Genomic DNA, 12,781 nt, shown 5'->3' on the forward strand with positions numbered 1-12,781 from the left:
AAATTTTTTTCATTACCATACAAACTAAATCCTTTAGTCAGTAATGATATAAAATCACTCACTGCTTAGATATAATCATGCTCTCAGAACTAACACTTCAGAAACTGAATTTAAAATGAAAATAAAGGCCGAGCCTATAATCCCAGCACTTTGGGAGCCTGAGGCAGGTGGATCACCTGAGGCCAGGAGTTCGAGACCAGCCTGGCCAACATGGCAAAACCCCATCTCTACCAAAAATACAAAAATTAGCCAGGCATGGCGGCGCATACACATAATACTAGCTTCTTGGGAGGCTGACTGCTTGTACCCAGGAGGCTGAAGTTGCAGTGAGCTGAGATCACGCCATTGCACTCCAGTCTGGGTGACAGAGCAAGACCCTGTCTCAAAACAAAAACAAAAACAAAAAACAGCATGGATGGATCTCAAGAGGACCATGATGAGTGGAAAAAAGCCATCTGAAAAGGTCATATGCTATATGATTCCATTTCTATAACACTCTCAAAGTGGCAAAATTAGGGAGATGAAGAACATATTAGTGGTTGCCAAGGGTTAGGAAAGGTAGTAAGGAAGGGTGGTTGAGTGTGACTGTAAAGGAATAGTACATTTCCTGAGAAAGAAACAACAAAAAAAGAAGTTTTTCAAAAAAAATTGTAAAAGGTAGGAGGCAGCACAAAGGAGATCTTCACGATGATGGAGCAGTTCTGTATCTTAATTGTGTTGGTGGTTAAATCAGTCTACACATGATCAAAATGACATAGAATACACACATTCCTTGTACTAATGTTAATTTCCTTGTTTTGACATGGTGCCAGAGTTATGTAAGATGTAATAACTGGGGGAAAGTAGGTGAAGGGTACGTACGTGGGACCTCTCTGTATTATCTTTGCCACTTCCTGTTAACCTATAATTATTTCAGAATAAAGAGTTTAAAATAAATACATAAAGCTTATATATATATAAATTTTTAAAAAAATAGTTTGGAACTGGATCTAACAATGAATTAAGAAACGTTGTTAAGGCTGGGTGCAGCGGTTCACATATGTGATCCCAACACTTTCGGAGGCCGAGGCAGGAGGATTGCTTGAGCCCAGCAGTTCGAGACCAGCCTGGGCAACATGGCAAGACACCATTTCTACAAAACAAAAAACAAAACAAAAAAACACAAAAAAATTAGCCGGTTGTGGTGGCATGCGCCTATAGTCCCAGCTACTTGGGAGGCTGGGGTGGGAGGATCACCTGAGCCCCAGAAAGTCATCAAAGCTGAGGTGAGCTGTGATCACACCATGGCACTCCAGCCTGGATGACAGAGTGAAACTCTGTCTCAAAAACAAAGAAAAAAAAGAAAAGAAAAGGGAAGAGAAAAGAAGAGAGGCAGGAAGGCAGGAAGGAAGGGAGGGAGGGAAGGAAGGGAAGGAAGGAAGGAAAGAAGGTAGGTTGGTTGTTGAACTGCATTTCTATTTTAAAAGCCTGGGGAATTAAAAAAAAAAAAACACTATATGGCACAGGAGCTTAAATACCGAAATTCTTGTCTCCACCACACTAATATTATAATTATTTAAGTGATCCTGAGGCACAATCCTTTTCATTTCTAGAATAATACAGTTCTTTTTGTGCCTGTTTTCCAAGTTTGTTAGGCTAAAGGAGATAAAAACATCTGCAAAATGCTGAAGTAGGCCGGACGCGGCGGCTCACGCCTGTAATCCCAACCCTTTGGGAGGCCGAGGTGGGTGGATCGCCTGAGGTCAAGAGTTCGAGACCAGCCTGACCAGCATGGTGAAACCCCGTCGCTACTAAAAATACAAAAATTAGCCGGGAATGGTGGTGGGCACCTGTAATCCCAACTACTTGGGAAGCTGAGGCAGGAGAATCGCTCTAACCCAGGAGGCAGAGGTTGCAGTGAGCCAAGATCACACCATTGTACTCCAGCCTGGGCAACAGAGCGAGACTCTGTCTCAAAAACAAAACAAAACAAAACAAAGCTGAAGTATACACAAGTAGTAGTTGAGGATAAAGCAAAGCAACATGCCCTTTCAGATCAGAAAGACTTCAGTTCAAAACCACACTTCCACTCTGGACTGGCTCTGTGCTCTTAAGCAAGTAACTTAATCTCACGAAGTCTGTTTGCTCATCTGTAAAACTGGAATGATAATACAATTTGACTAAATAACATATTTCAGAGGGCCCCCAACCCTGTGATAATTTTAAATAAATACTGTTAACCCATTCACTAAATATTTTTTCCAATAAAATTTTTAACTACCATAGAAACTATATAATCAAAACTCTTCTGAGGGCCAGGTGCAGTAGCTCACACCTGCAATCCCAACACTTTGGGAGGATGAGGCAAGAGGATCACCTGAAGCCAGGATCACTCAAGACCAGCCTGGGCAACAAAGTGAAACCCCATCTCTACAAAAAATACAAAACAAAAATTAATCAACTATGCTGGCGCACACTTTGTTGTCCCAGCTACTGGGGAGGCTGAAGCAGGAGGATCACTTGAGCTCAGGATTTCAAGGCTGTAGTGAGCTATAATCGCGCCACTCTACTTCCAGCCTGGGTGACACCATGACACGCCATCTCCAAATTAACAAACAAATTCTTCTCAGAAGAAAGGTAGTTACAGATATCACTTCCTGCCCCAGAGAGAGTACAGAAGTTTCAACCAATCGCCTATCAATTTGCCTTTTCTAACAGTCAGCCTCTTTAACAGGGGTTGCTGATTACTGAATCATTTACTTCACAAGCCAAGTCTCACAACAATAAACATCAGTAGATGACCCAAGCCCCTTTGTTTGCAATGATAACTTCTTACATTAACAAAACTCTCAGCTAGGGTTTACAAATCTTACAGCCTCATAAAAAATTTTCATTGATGTTTATGATGGTTAAGTTTAACCTACATATTACAAGTGGTACAATACTCTTAGTTGATAAGATTATGTTCTTTTGATTTTACTTTCTCCATTTATCTCATTCTTTTTTTAGTGTAAAAAAATGGCCAGGCGCAGTGACTCACACCTGTAATCCTAGCACCTGGGGAGGCCAAGGCAGGCAGATCACGAGGTCAAGAGATGGAGACCATCCTGGCCAACATGGTGAAACCCTGTCTCTACTAAAAATACAAAAATTAGCTGGGCGTGGTGGCGCATGCCTGTAGTCCCAGCTACTTGGGAGGCTGAGGCAGGAGAATCGCTTGAACCCAGGAGGCAGAGGTTGCAGTGAGCTGTGATCACGCCACTGCATTCTAGCCCAGCAACAGAACAAGACTCAAAAAAAAAAAAGTAAGTTTCGTATATAATGACTATTCGAAAGGCAAAAATAGAACCATTATTTCATCAAAGTTTTTGTGTTATGCCAAATACAACTGATGTTCAGACAATGAAAAGTGACTTAACTACCTCACTTATCCAGTGGTCGCTGGCTTGGCAATCTTCACTATCCAGAATACAACAATGAACTTAGAACCGAAACCCAGGAACTTACAAAGGTGCCCTTGAGTCCTCACTCAGAGTATGTTTACTCTTATTGAAGCAGAATTCCAACTTTAAAATTTTATAACCTTTAATCAGTTCCTGGTTTAAACAAATCAGCCATTTAAAGAAAAAACTTTGGGGACAGAAAAACAGGTAAATTTGATTATGGACTGGACTTTAGATAGGTTAGGGAATTATTAGGGAATTACATCAATTCTATTATGCTAATAATAATATTGTGGTTATGCAGTCTTGATCTTATTTTTTAAGAGAGGCATACTGAAGTATTTAGGGATAAATGTCATGATGTCTTTAATTATTCTTAAATATTTCAGAAAAAATGAAGTAAATATGGCAAAACATTAGTTGTTCAACCAAAGTTTTGAGACTATGAATGTTTATTATATCATTTACTCTACTTTCCTGTATGTCTTATATTTTTCATATTAAAAAAGAAATAATGGGCTGGGCACGGTGGCTCAACGCCTATAATCCCAGCACTTTGGGAGGCCAAGGCAGGCGGACCACTTGAGGTCAGGAGTTTGAGACCAGCCTGGCCAACATGGTGAAACCCCTTCTCTACTAAAAATACAAAAATTAGCCGGGCGTGGTAGCAGGCGCCTGTAATCCCAGTTACTCAGGAGGCTGAGGCAGGAGAATTGCTTGAGCCCGTAAGGTAGAGGTTACAGTGAGCCAAGATTATGCCACTGCACTCCAGCCTGAGCGACAGAACAAAACTCTATCTCAAAAAAAGAAGAAAAGGGGAAGGGAAGGGGAAAGGGAAGGGAAGGGAAAGAAAAGACTGTTTTTTAATTCCATGATGAAGACTGCTGGTCTGATTTCGTAACCCACAGTAGGTCAGAAGCTGCAAGTGGAGAGGAAGAGTAGCTGCAATGAGGCATGTTGAGAGTTGCAAGGAATGCAAATTGATAGCCTGACAGTAAGAGAACAGACATCAAGACTATGCTGTAAGGCCAAGGCGGGCAGATCACCTGAGATCAGGAGTTCAAGACCAGCCTGGCCAACATGGTGAAACCTCATCTCTACAAAAATACAAAAATTAGCTGGGCATGATGGCGGGTGCCTGTAATCCCAGCTACTGGGGAGGCAGGAGAATTGCTTGAACCCGGGAGGCAGAGGTTGCAGTGAGCCAAGATCGCACCACTGCACTCCAACCTGGGCGACAGGGAGAGACGCCTTCTCAAAAAAAAAAAAAAAAGGCTACACTGTATATAAAATGCAAACATAAGAAGTCAACGGTCTGGAGTGCTTAAACTATGAGCTATCCACGGCTATCCCTGGAAGCATCTTAGCATTACAAAACTATAATTAACAGAGACTGAGGTTCACATGTTGCTTTTTATTACTGTCTAACCACAGTACTTCATCTTACACAAAAATAATGTTACTAAAAGTTGAAAAGAAAAAAATTACATGTAACAGCAGAACTCTACAACTACTAATATACATGTATAATCTTGGCCAATATTTCCAAATGTCTATTTCAAATAAACAACTCTGGATATACTGCTTTTGGATTTATTTAAAAAATGACCATTTTCCAAGCTCTTACTTATCACATAAAGGGGAACAAGGAATGTGTAGAATGTAACTAATGAACTCCTTCCTTACTGGAAGGTAACCTATTTTTCTCTTTTACACACAGCACTGCAATGAACACCACTCTGCATACAATTTTTTCTCTCTTTTGGATTACTGACTTAGGATAGTATCCCAGAAATGAGATTAGTGGTTCAAAGGGTATGAATATATTACCAAGCTGCATTCCATTCCATACTCCACCAATACCACAAAAGTATACTCATTTCATGACAACTTTATCTTAGGCATTGGTTAAACTTATATTTTCGTGATTCAAAAGTTGTGAAATAGCACCTAATTTTAAAATGCTAAGTAAAACAACAGAATAATGCGACATTTGTCCATATGCTCCTTCAGCATTTACTTTTGTATGACTTTTCCAAAGTCACTGAACTTTCTAAGACTTTTGTTTGTACATCTCCAAAACAACAAGACTGCATCAATTTCACTAGCACTCAGGGCAATGAAAACTGAAGAAAAAGGAACTATTGCTCACACATGAGATTGGCAAAATTTCAACACTGACAGGTTTCAGTGACAGATTACAGAGACTGGGCAGCCTCGTATATTGCTGTGGGTGTGTGCATCTGAAACTAATCTAACAGTGTCTATTAAAATTATAGGCTGGGCGCGGTGGCTCACGCCTATAATCCCAGCACTTTGGGATGCCAAGGCAGGCAGGTCACGAGGTCAAGAGATCCAGACCATCCTGGCCAACATGGTGAAACCCTGTCTCTACTAAAAACACAAAAATTAGCTGGGCATATTGGTGCATGCCTGTAGTCCCAGCTACTCGGGAGGCTGAGGCAGGAGAATCGCTTGAACCTGGGAGATGGAGGTCACAGTGAGCTGAGATCGCGCCACTGCACTCCAGCCTGATAACAGAGCGAGACTCCATCTCAAAAATAAATAAATAAAATAAAATTGTAAGTGTACATACTCCTTAACCCAGAAATCCAACTTTTAAGACTATCCTATTAAAAAAAAGGGCAACAATAAGAAAGAACATATGTTTATTACAGGATGGTTTACAATGACAAACCAGAAAACTAGAACCACCTAAATGCCCATCAATACGGGAATGGTTAAATAAATAGCAGCACATCCACGCCATGGAAAATTAAGCAGGAATTGGAGCCAGTGTATTAACTTAGAACAATATTCATGGTATACTGATATGTAACAAAGCAAGGTGCTAGGTGATGATCACATTATAACTCTTTTTTAATTTTTAAAGGAAAAACTCTATGCATTATAAGCATTTATGTTTGTCACTGTAAAGGCACAGAAGACCTTTCTCATACAGCAAACTAATAACAATAACTTCTTCAGATGGGGGAAGGATAAATTATTCCTCTATATTATTTGACTTATTACTGTTTGCTCATTGTAATTTTAAAATTCCCATAGATAGCAGGGATTTTTTTTAAAGGAAAATTCTACTAGATATCTCTTAATTTCTAGTTAACTCTCAAAGCACACAATTCTATGAAGCGAGGTGAACAAAGGTCACAGAATCTTTAATGAATGGTTAAATGATGTTCAATGGCCACAAGAGTATGTAATATAGTTGTGTAAGGTTTACAGCAAACATAGTTAACATTTCTTTCTTTTTTTTTTTTTTGAGACAGAGTCTCACTCTGTCACCCAGGCTGGAATGCAGTAGCACATTCTTGGCTCACTGCAGCCTCTGCCTCGATCAAATGATTTGCCTGCCTCAGCCTCCCGAGTAGCTGGGATTACAGGCGTGCACCACCATGCCTGGCTAATTTCTGTATTTTTAGTAGAGATGGGGTTTCACCATGTTGGCCAGGCTGGTTTCGAACTCCTGACCTCAAGTGATCCACCCACCTCGGCCTCCCAAAGTGCTGGGATTACAGGCGTGAGCCACCATGCCCGGCCTAATACTTTTTAAAATGTTAACACAAAGGAGTAAGCAGGGAAAAAAAAATTAACTCATGTTAAATACCTCAGCACCACTACCCCCAAATTCTGGATGAATGAAACATTGTATTATTCAAATCACTGAGCTCTGCAAACAATTCCACCAAATGTGTGTGAGAATGTACAGTGAACTCTTCTCCCACTCACTCTTAGATTCATTCTAGTAAACAGCAACAACCACAAAGAAAAGGATTCCTATGAGTACTCGAAGAGCAAGAATCTTATTAATTTCACTTTCCTGCCTGAAACAGGAGACCAGGTGTGGTGGCTCACGCCTGTAATCCCAGCACTTTGGGAGGCCAAGGCAGGCGGATCCCTTGAGCCCAGGAGTAAGAGACCAGTCTGGGCAACATGGTAAAACCATCTCTACAAAAAACAAAAACATCAGCTGGGTGTGGTGGCACACATCTGTAGTCCCAGCTACTTGGGAGGCTGAAGCAGGAGGACTGCTTGAGCCTGGAAGGTAGAGGCTTCAGTGAGCTGTGATCACCCCGCCCCACTCCAGCCTGGGAGACAGAGCAAGACTCTGTCTCAGAGAGAGGAAAAAAAAAAAAAACAGGAAAAATTACTAAATAGCATTCTAGCTAGTCTCCTCTCTAAGAAAGATCTTCTGATCAAGAAGGAAAGACATTTTAGGAGGGACAGGCCCATCCTTTCAATGTATCTAGCTAAGCTTAACATTTTATTCAATGTGAGTTACGTTTCTTAAACTTTGGCCCTTATGACTGGAACTATTCAAACTTTTTTTTTTTTTTTGAGACGTAGTCTCACTCTGTCACCCAAGCTGGAGTGCAGTGCTGCGATATCGGCTCACTGCAACCTCCGCCTCCCAGGTTCAAGCAATTCTCCTGCCTCAGCCTCCCAGGTAGCTGGGACTACAGGCATGTGCCGCCACGCCCAGCTAATTTTTGTAGTTTTAGTAGAGATGGGGTTTCACCATATTGGCCAGGCTGGTCTCAAACTCCAGACCTTGTGATCTGCCCGCCTCGGCCTCCCAAAGTGCTGGGATTACAGGTGTGAGCCACCACACCCGGCCTCACACAAACTTTAAAAGGACATATCATCAATGTTCCCAGGGGAATGACAAGAACTTAAACATTCATGAGTAAGAGCAATGTTCACAGGTATGCCCAGCTTAGTGGGAATGTCATCATCCAAATCAGTCACTAGCCACCACAGTAAGGTGGCCTTTTCAAACATTATCATCACTTTTGAAATTAGCCAAAAAAAAAAAAAAAAAAATCAAACCTTAAACATTGTTCAACTCAATAATTCGAGTCTCATTTTTAAACATACCATGTCTACAATCTTCATCAGCTTGCACATAATTTTTCTGCAAAACAAAAATACAAGATAAAATTAAGTATTTCGAGAGCTGCTTTTAACAGAGATGTTGTCAAAGGGAAACTTGGCTTTGTTTCAAAGTTTAATCATTAATGTTGTAAACTTACTATTCACAGAGCAAAGCTAACACATGTGCCCTCTAAGGATTACAGGGCACTCTACAAATAAACATCACAGTATACTTCCTAGTCCATGGACCCCCACTCCTACTTCTCACCTTCTCTAACCCTAACTCATCAGCACCTCCCTCCCCGCCAAAAGCTTTACCACAAGAAGAGAATTTTCATAGACTGTCACCACCATGTCTCCCCACTTCCCAGCATACACTCTGTCTTCCTTCTACCTGTTAACAGACATAGTACCGTGCTCCTTTCTAAAGTCAACCTACGCCTGTGCAGATCAACTCAGCCGCCTACGCAGGTACAGCACTCCAGCAAGCCTCCTCGACTTGTCCTACATCATTAATTTTTTGCTTTTGATTGGTTCATTTCTATACAGAAATACAGTTATTTCTCCAATCTAAAAAAATATTTCCCTTGGCTTTATCTCTCCACTAGCTACCATTCCTTTTTCTTTTTCCTTTTCCTTTCTCTTTTTTTCCTCTTTAGTGTCTCTTCATGGCAAAACCCTCAAGAGTTGTCTATGTTGACGTATTTCAATTCCTTCCCCCAATTCTCTCCTAAGCCCTCTTTTTAAGCAGACTTTCACCCACTACTCCAAGGAAGCCACTCTCAAGAGATCACCAGTGACCTCCACTGCATCCATGTGGACCCACACAATTCACATGTGCCCACTCAGACACATTCTCATGGCTTTCTTGGCAGCTGCTCACACTACTCCACATTTCCTCACTTGGACACACTTCCTTCCTTCACGCGGCTACCAGGACTCCTTCCTCTCACACTTTCCCCTTTCCTCAGGGTTGCTCTTTAGGTTGCTTTGCTGGTTGTTGCTCTGCTCCCCAACCTCTTGACACTGCAGCAGCCCAAGACTCGGCCCTCAGTCCTCACCTCTTCTCTATGATGCTCATTTTCCCTTGGTGATTCTATGCTGGCTCAAGACATCATATAGCACTTCTGTCCCACAGTCTTCAATGAATCTCTCACCCAAATTCCATACGTGCATATCTGACTGCTTACTCAGCATCTTCAGCTGGGTATCTGAATGACATCTCAAACTCAGTACGTCCAAAACTGAACTCCCACCTTCCCCCACAAAACCTCCTCCCCAGCTATAGCCTTCTAACCTCAGTTGAAGGAAACACCATTCTTCCAATTGCTCAGACAAAAAGTATCGAGGTAAGTAACTGCGACTGCTCCCCCTCATTCCCTGCATTCAATACATTAGGAAACCTTATTGCTTCTATTTTCAATGTATAAACCAAAACCTAGTTACGTCTCACTATCTCCACTGCTGCCATTTTGATCTGAGCCACTCTGGCCTGGATTATTCTAATAGTCTCCAATCTAGTCTCCTTGCATCAACGCTTATCCCTTTACAGTTTATTCTCAGCACAAAAGTCAAACAATTCCTGCTAAATTAGATCATGCCACTCCTCTGCCCAAAGCCCCGCAATAGCTCCCCAACTCACAGAGAATAAAAACCAAAGTCTTTACCACGAGCCAGCGGGCCCCACAGGCTTTAGTCCTCTCACCTCTCCACCGCGTGCACTCTACTCTGGCCACACTAACTCCTAGCTGCTACTCAAGCACAGCAGGCATGCTTTTGCTGCTCGGTCTGTTTCCATTGCCTGCAATGCTCTTCCTCCAGCTTTACACATGGCTCACCCCCTTGCCTCTGGTTATCACCTTCTCAATGAGGCCTGCCTTGACCACTCTATTTAAAATTGTAACCCCATTTCTAACCCCAATATTCGCAATCTCCCCTGCCCTGTTCTCCTTTTTCCATGTGGTTACTACCTTTTAACAATCTATGGTGGGGTTTTTTTTTGTTTTTTGAGACGGAGTCTCGGAGTCTCGCCCTGTCGCCCAGGCTGGAGGGTAGTGGTGCAACCTCAGCTCACTGCAACCTCTGCCTCCTGGGTTCAAGCGATTCTCCTGGCTCAGCCTCCTGAGTAGCTGGGATTATAGGCACACGCTACCACGCCTGGCTAATTTTTGTATTTTTAGTAGAGACAGGGTTTCACCATGTTGGTTAGGCCAACTCAAACTCCTGACCTCATGATCCACCTGCCTTGGCCTCCCAAAGTGCTGGGATTACAGGTGTGAGCCACCATGCCCAGCCAGTGTTTATTTTTTATAATGTTTATTGTTTATTTTCTGTTCCCCTACTAGAAAAAGTATCATAAAGAAGAGACTTTTCTTTCTCTTTCATCAATATATATAACAAGAACCTAGAACAGTGTCTAGTACACAGTACATACTCAATAAATACTTGTTGAGTGAGTGCATAATCCAAAATGCCCTAAAGTAGTACAGTTTTCAAGGTTCAAAAACGTAGTTACCTTGCCATCAAATATATTCAGCAATCACCAGCCACTTCACTCACATCTCTTTGGCCCAGAATTAGCTATTTGTATCGTCACCACTCAACGAAAAAGGCCATTTTACATAGTTCAGCATTGGCTTATTGACAGTGTTCACTCACCAGTTGCAAAAATGAGGCAATTCTGTAGAGAAGACTCTCGATTTTGATGCGTTCTATTTCCAATGGACAAGGCCCTGTGAAGTCTGCCATGGAGTACTGGCCAAGAGAAAGAAGGGCCTCTGTGCAGTGCTTGAGGGCCATTTCATAGTCCTGCCTCTTAAGTGATTCACATGCTTGTTCACATGACTTTTCAGCTCTTCTGTCTTCCATGACTCAGGGACAAAAATCCTACAGACAGGGAGAAAGAACAAGAGAAGGTTTTTTAAACTTATTAATTATAAATTCTAGCCCCATTCCTATCTCAGCTGGCTTAATTATCTATCTGAATACTCTCAGCTAGCCTTTTGATCAAGGTCACAGCTAAGCAGCAGCTATTGATGCTACAAAATCTATACGTCTCTTTGATATTTTATGAAGTCTTTACTAAGATTCAAGCAAAATGTCAATCATAAGCCAGGATCATACCAACAATATAACAAATTTATAAACGAGGCAAATTTAGAAATGAAACATGACTGTGAATATTGCAAAGTATACAACAAACCATAAAGGATCGCCTTTCTTAACCAAAGGGACAGAAACGTTTCATATCCAAACCTCCAAATTTCGGTTTCCTAATTTCAGTCTCACAGTTCTGTGACCATGATTGCAGAAAACCAAAATCTATACCAAGAAGGATTATTTCCCACCAATTAAAAAACCGGTTGGAACTGTTTGAACTGTCCATTAATTCAATTCAACAAACATTTCTCGAGGGCCAGGCCCTGTGCTAGCAGCAATGAATGCAAAGACAGGGCACGTCATCTCCGCTTTCAAGAAACTCAGATTCTAGCAAGACAGGCAAAGCACAAATGAACAATTACAAGAAAGACTTATTCCATCTGCCTAAAGGCATGAGCTGACTGCAAAAGGTGAACAGGAGTTCACCATACAGATGATAGGGAGAGCAGATGCGAGCTTTGCAGAGACAAGAGTTCAAGTGAAATCACCAAGACGAGAAAATACACAGCCTAAACTCAGGCTACATCAGAGGAGTAAGAGAAGCTACGAATGACCTCAAATGCCACGACAAGAAGCAAGGGTTTTATTCCACAGGCAATGGAACATGATGAAATTTTTTAAATAAGGAAGGAATCTATCAAACATAAGTCCTACCAGTTCTATAAAGAACTGGTTAGAAATAGAAGAAATCACAGGCTTGCCACAGGGGAAGAAATGGCAAACATTGCCATTAGTAAGAGATCACTAAAATAGTCCAAGTAAGAAATAGCAGGAGTTTACACATTGTTTCTCTATATCACTCATGGCAGGAGTGGAAAACTTGGACACAGAAGACCGACATCCTTTGACCTGACATTCACAATACTGCTCCGAACAGTCACTCTTGCTGACCATCTCTGTCAAACTTACAGATTGCTTTCCGTGCCTGCATCCACCTTCTCTCTCTCCTGCTCCTCCCTACCTTCCACCTTAACCGCTGGCCTTACAGTACTTCTTTGTCCCTTCCGCCTGCCTCCAGCCTGCATATATGTTCTCTGCCAGCCTTCCCGGCTTTGATAATGACACATGGGCCCTGCCCTCTCCTTGCTGTGCTGTAGCCCATCTGCTGCCAATAAACTGCAGTGCAAGATGAGGGGAGAAAAGTCATTGATGGGCAGCCCATAGAGAGCAGCAGGAGGCAAGATGACAGACATCTGAAGAGGTCTAAGCCCCTTCAGCTTTTGAGATCCTTGGTCTACCAAAACAGTAGAAATAGCTGGTGAATGAGATAAGGAAGAGTTCAAAAAGGACTTCAACAGTATTTGTCA

The 12,781-nt window shown here is 41.9% G+C and overlaps 1 protein-coding gene across 10 annotated transcripts in view; it reads right to left on the reverse strand.

Annotated features, from left to right (window-relative positions):
• HELZ (helicase with zinc finger) overlaps window positions 1–12,781 on the reverse strand; it is a 174,856-nt gene that overhangs the window by 136,780 nt on the left and 25,295 nt on the right. For 9 of the 10 annotated variants that reach the window (XM_054537298.2, XM_054537296.2, XM_024235035.3 and 6 more), the window contains 2 exons: window positions 10,974–11,201; window positions 8,319–8,355 (listed from right to left, as the gene is read on the reverse strand). In XM_054537298.2, coding sequence (XP_054393273.2) covers window positions 8,319–8,355; window positions 10,974–11,183 — 247 coding nt within the window. In that variant the 5' untranslated portion in view covers window positions 11,184–11,201. Of the gene's footprint in view, window positions 1–8,318; window positions 8,357–10,973; window positions 11,202–12,781 lie in introns of those variants that run through there. The other variant, XM_054537299.2, reaches the window with a different exon arrangement.

Source organism: Pongo abelii, chromosome 19, assembly GCF_028885655.2.
Source record: "Pongo abelii isolate AG06213 chromosome 19, NHGRI_mPonAbe1-v2.0_pri, whole genome shotgun sequence".
Lineage (NCBI taxonomy): Eukaryota > Metazoa > Chordata > Mammalia > Primates > Hominidae > Pongo > Pongo abelii.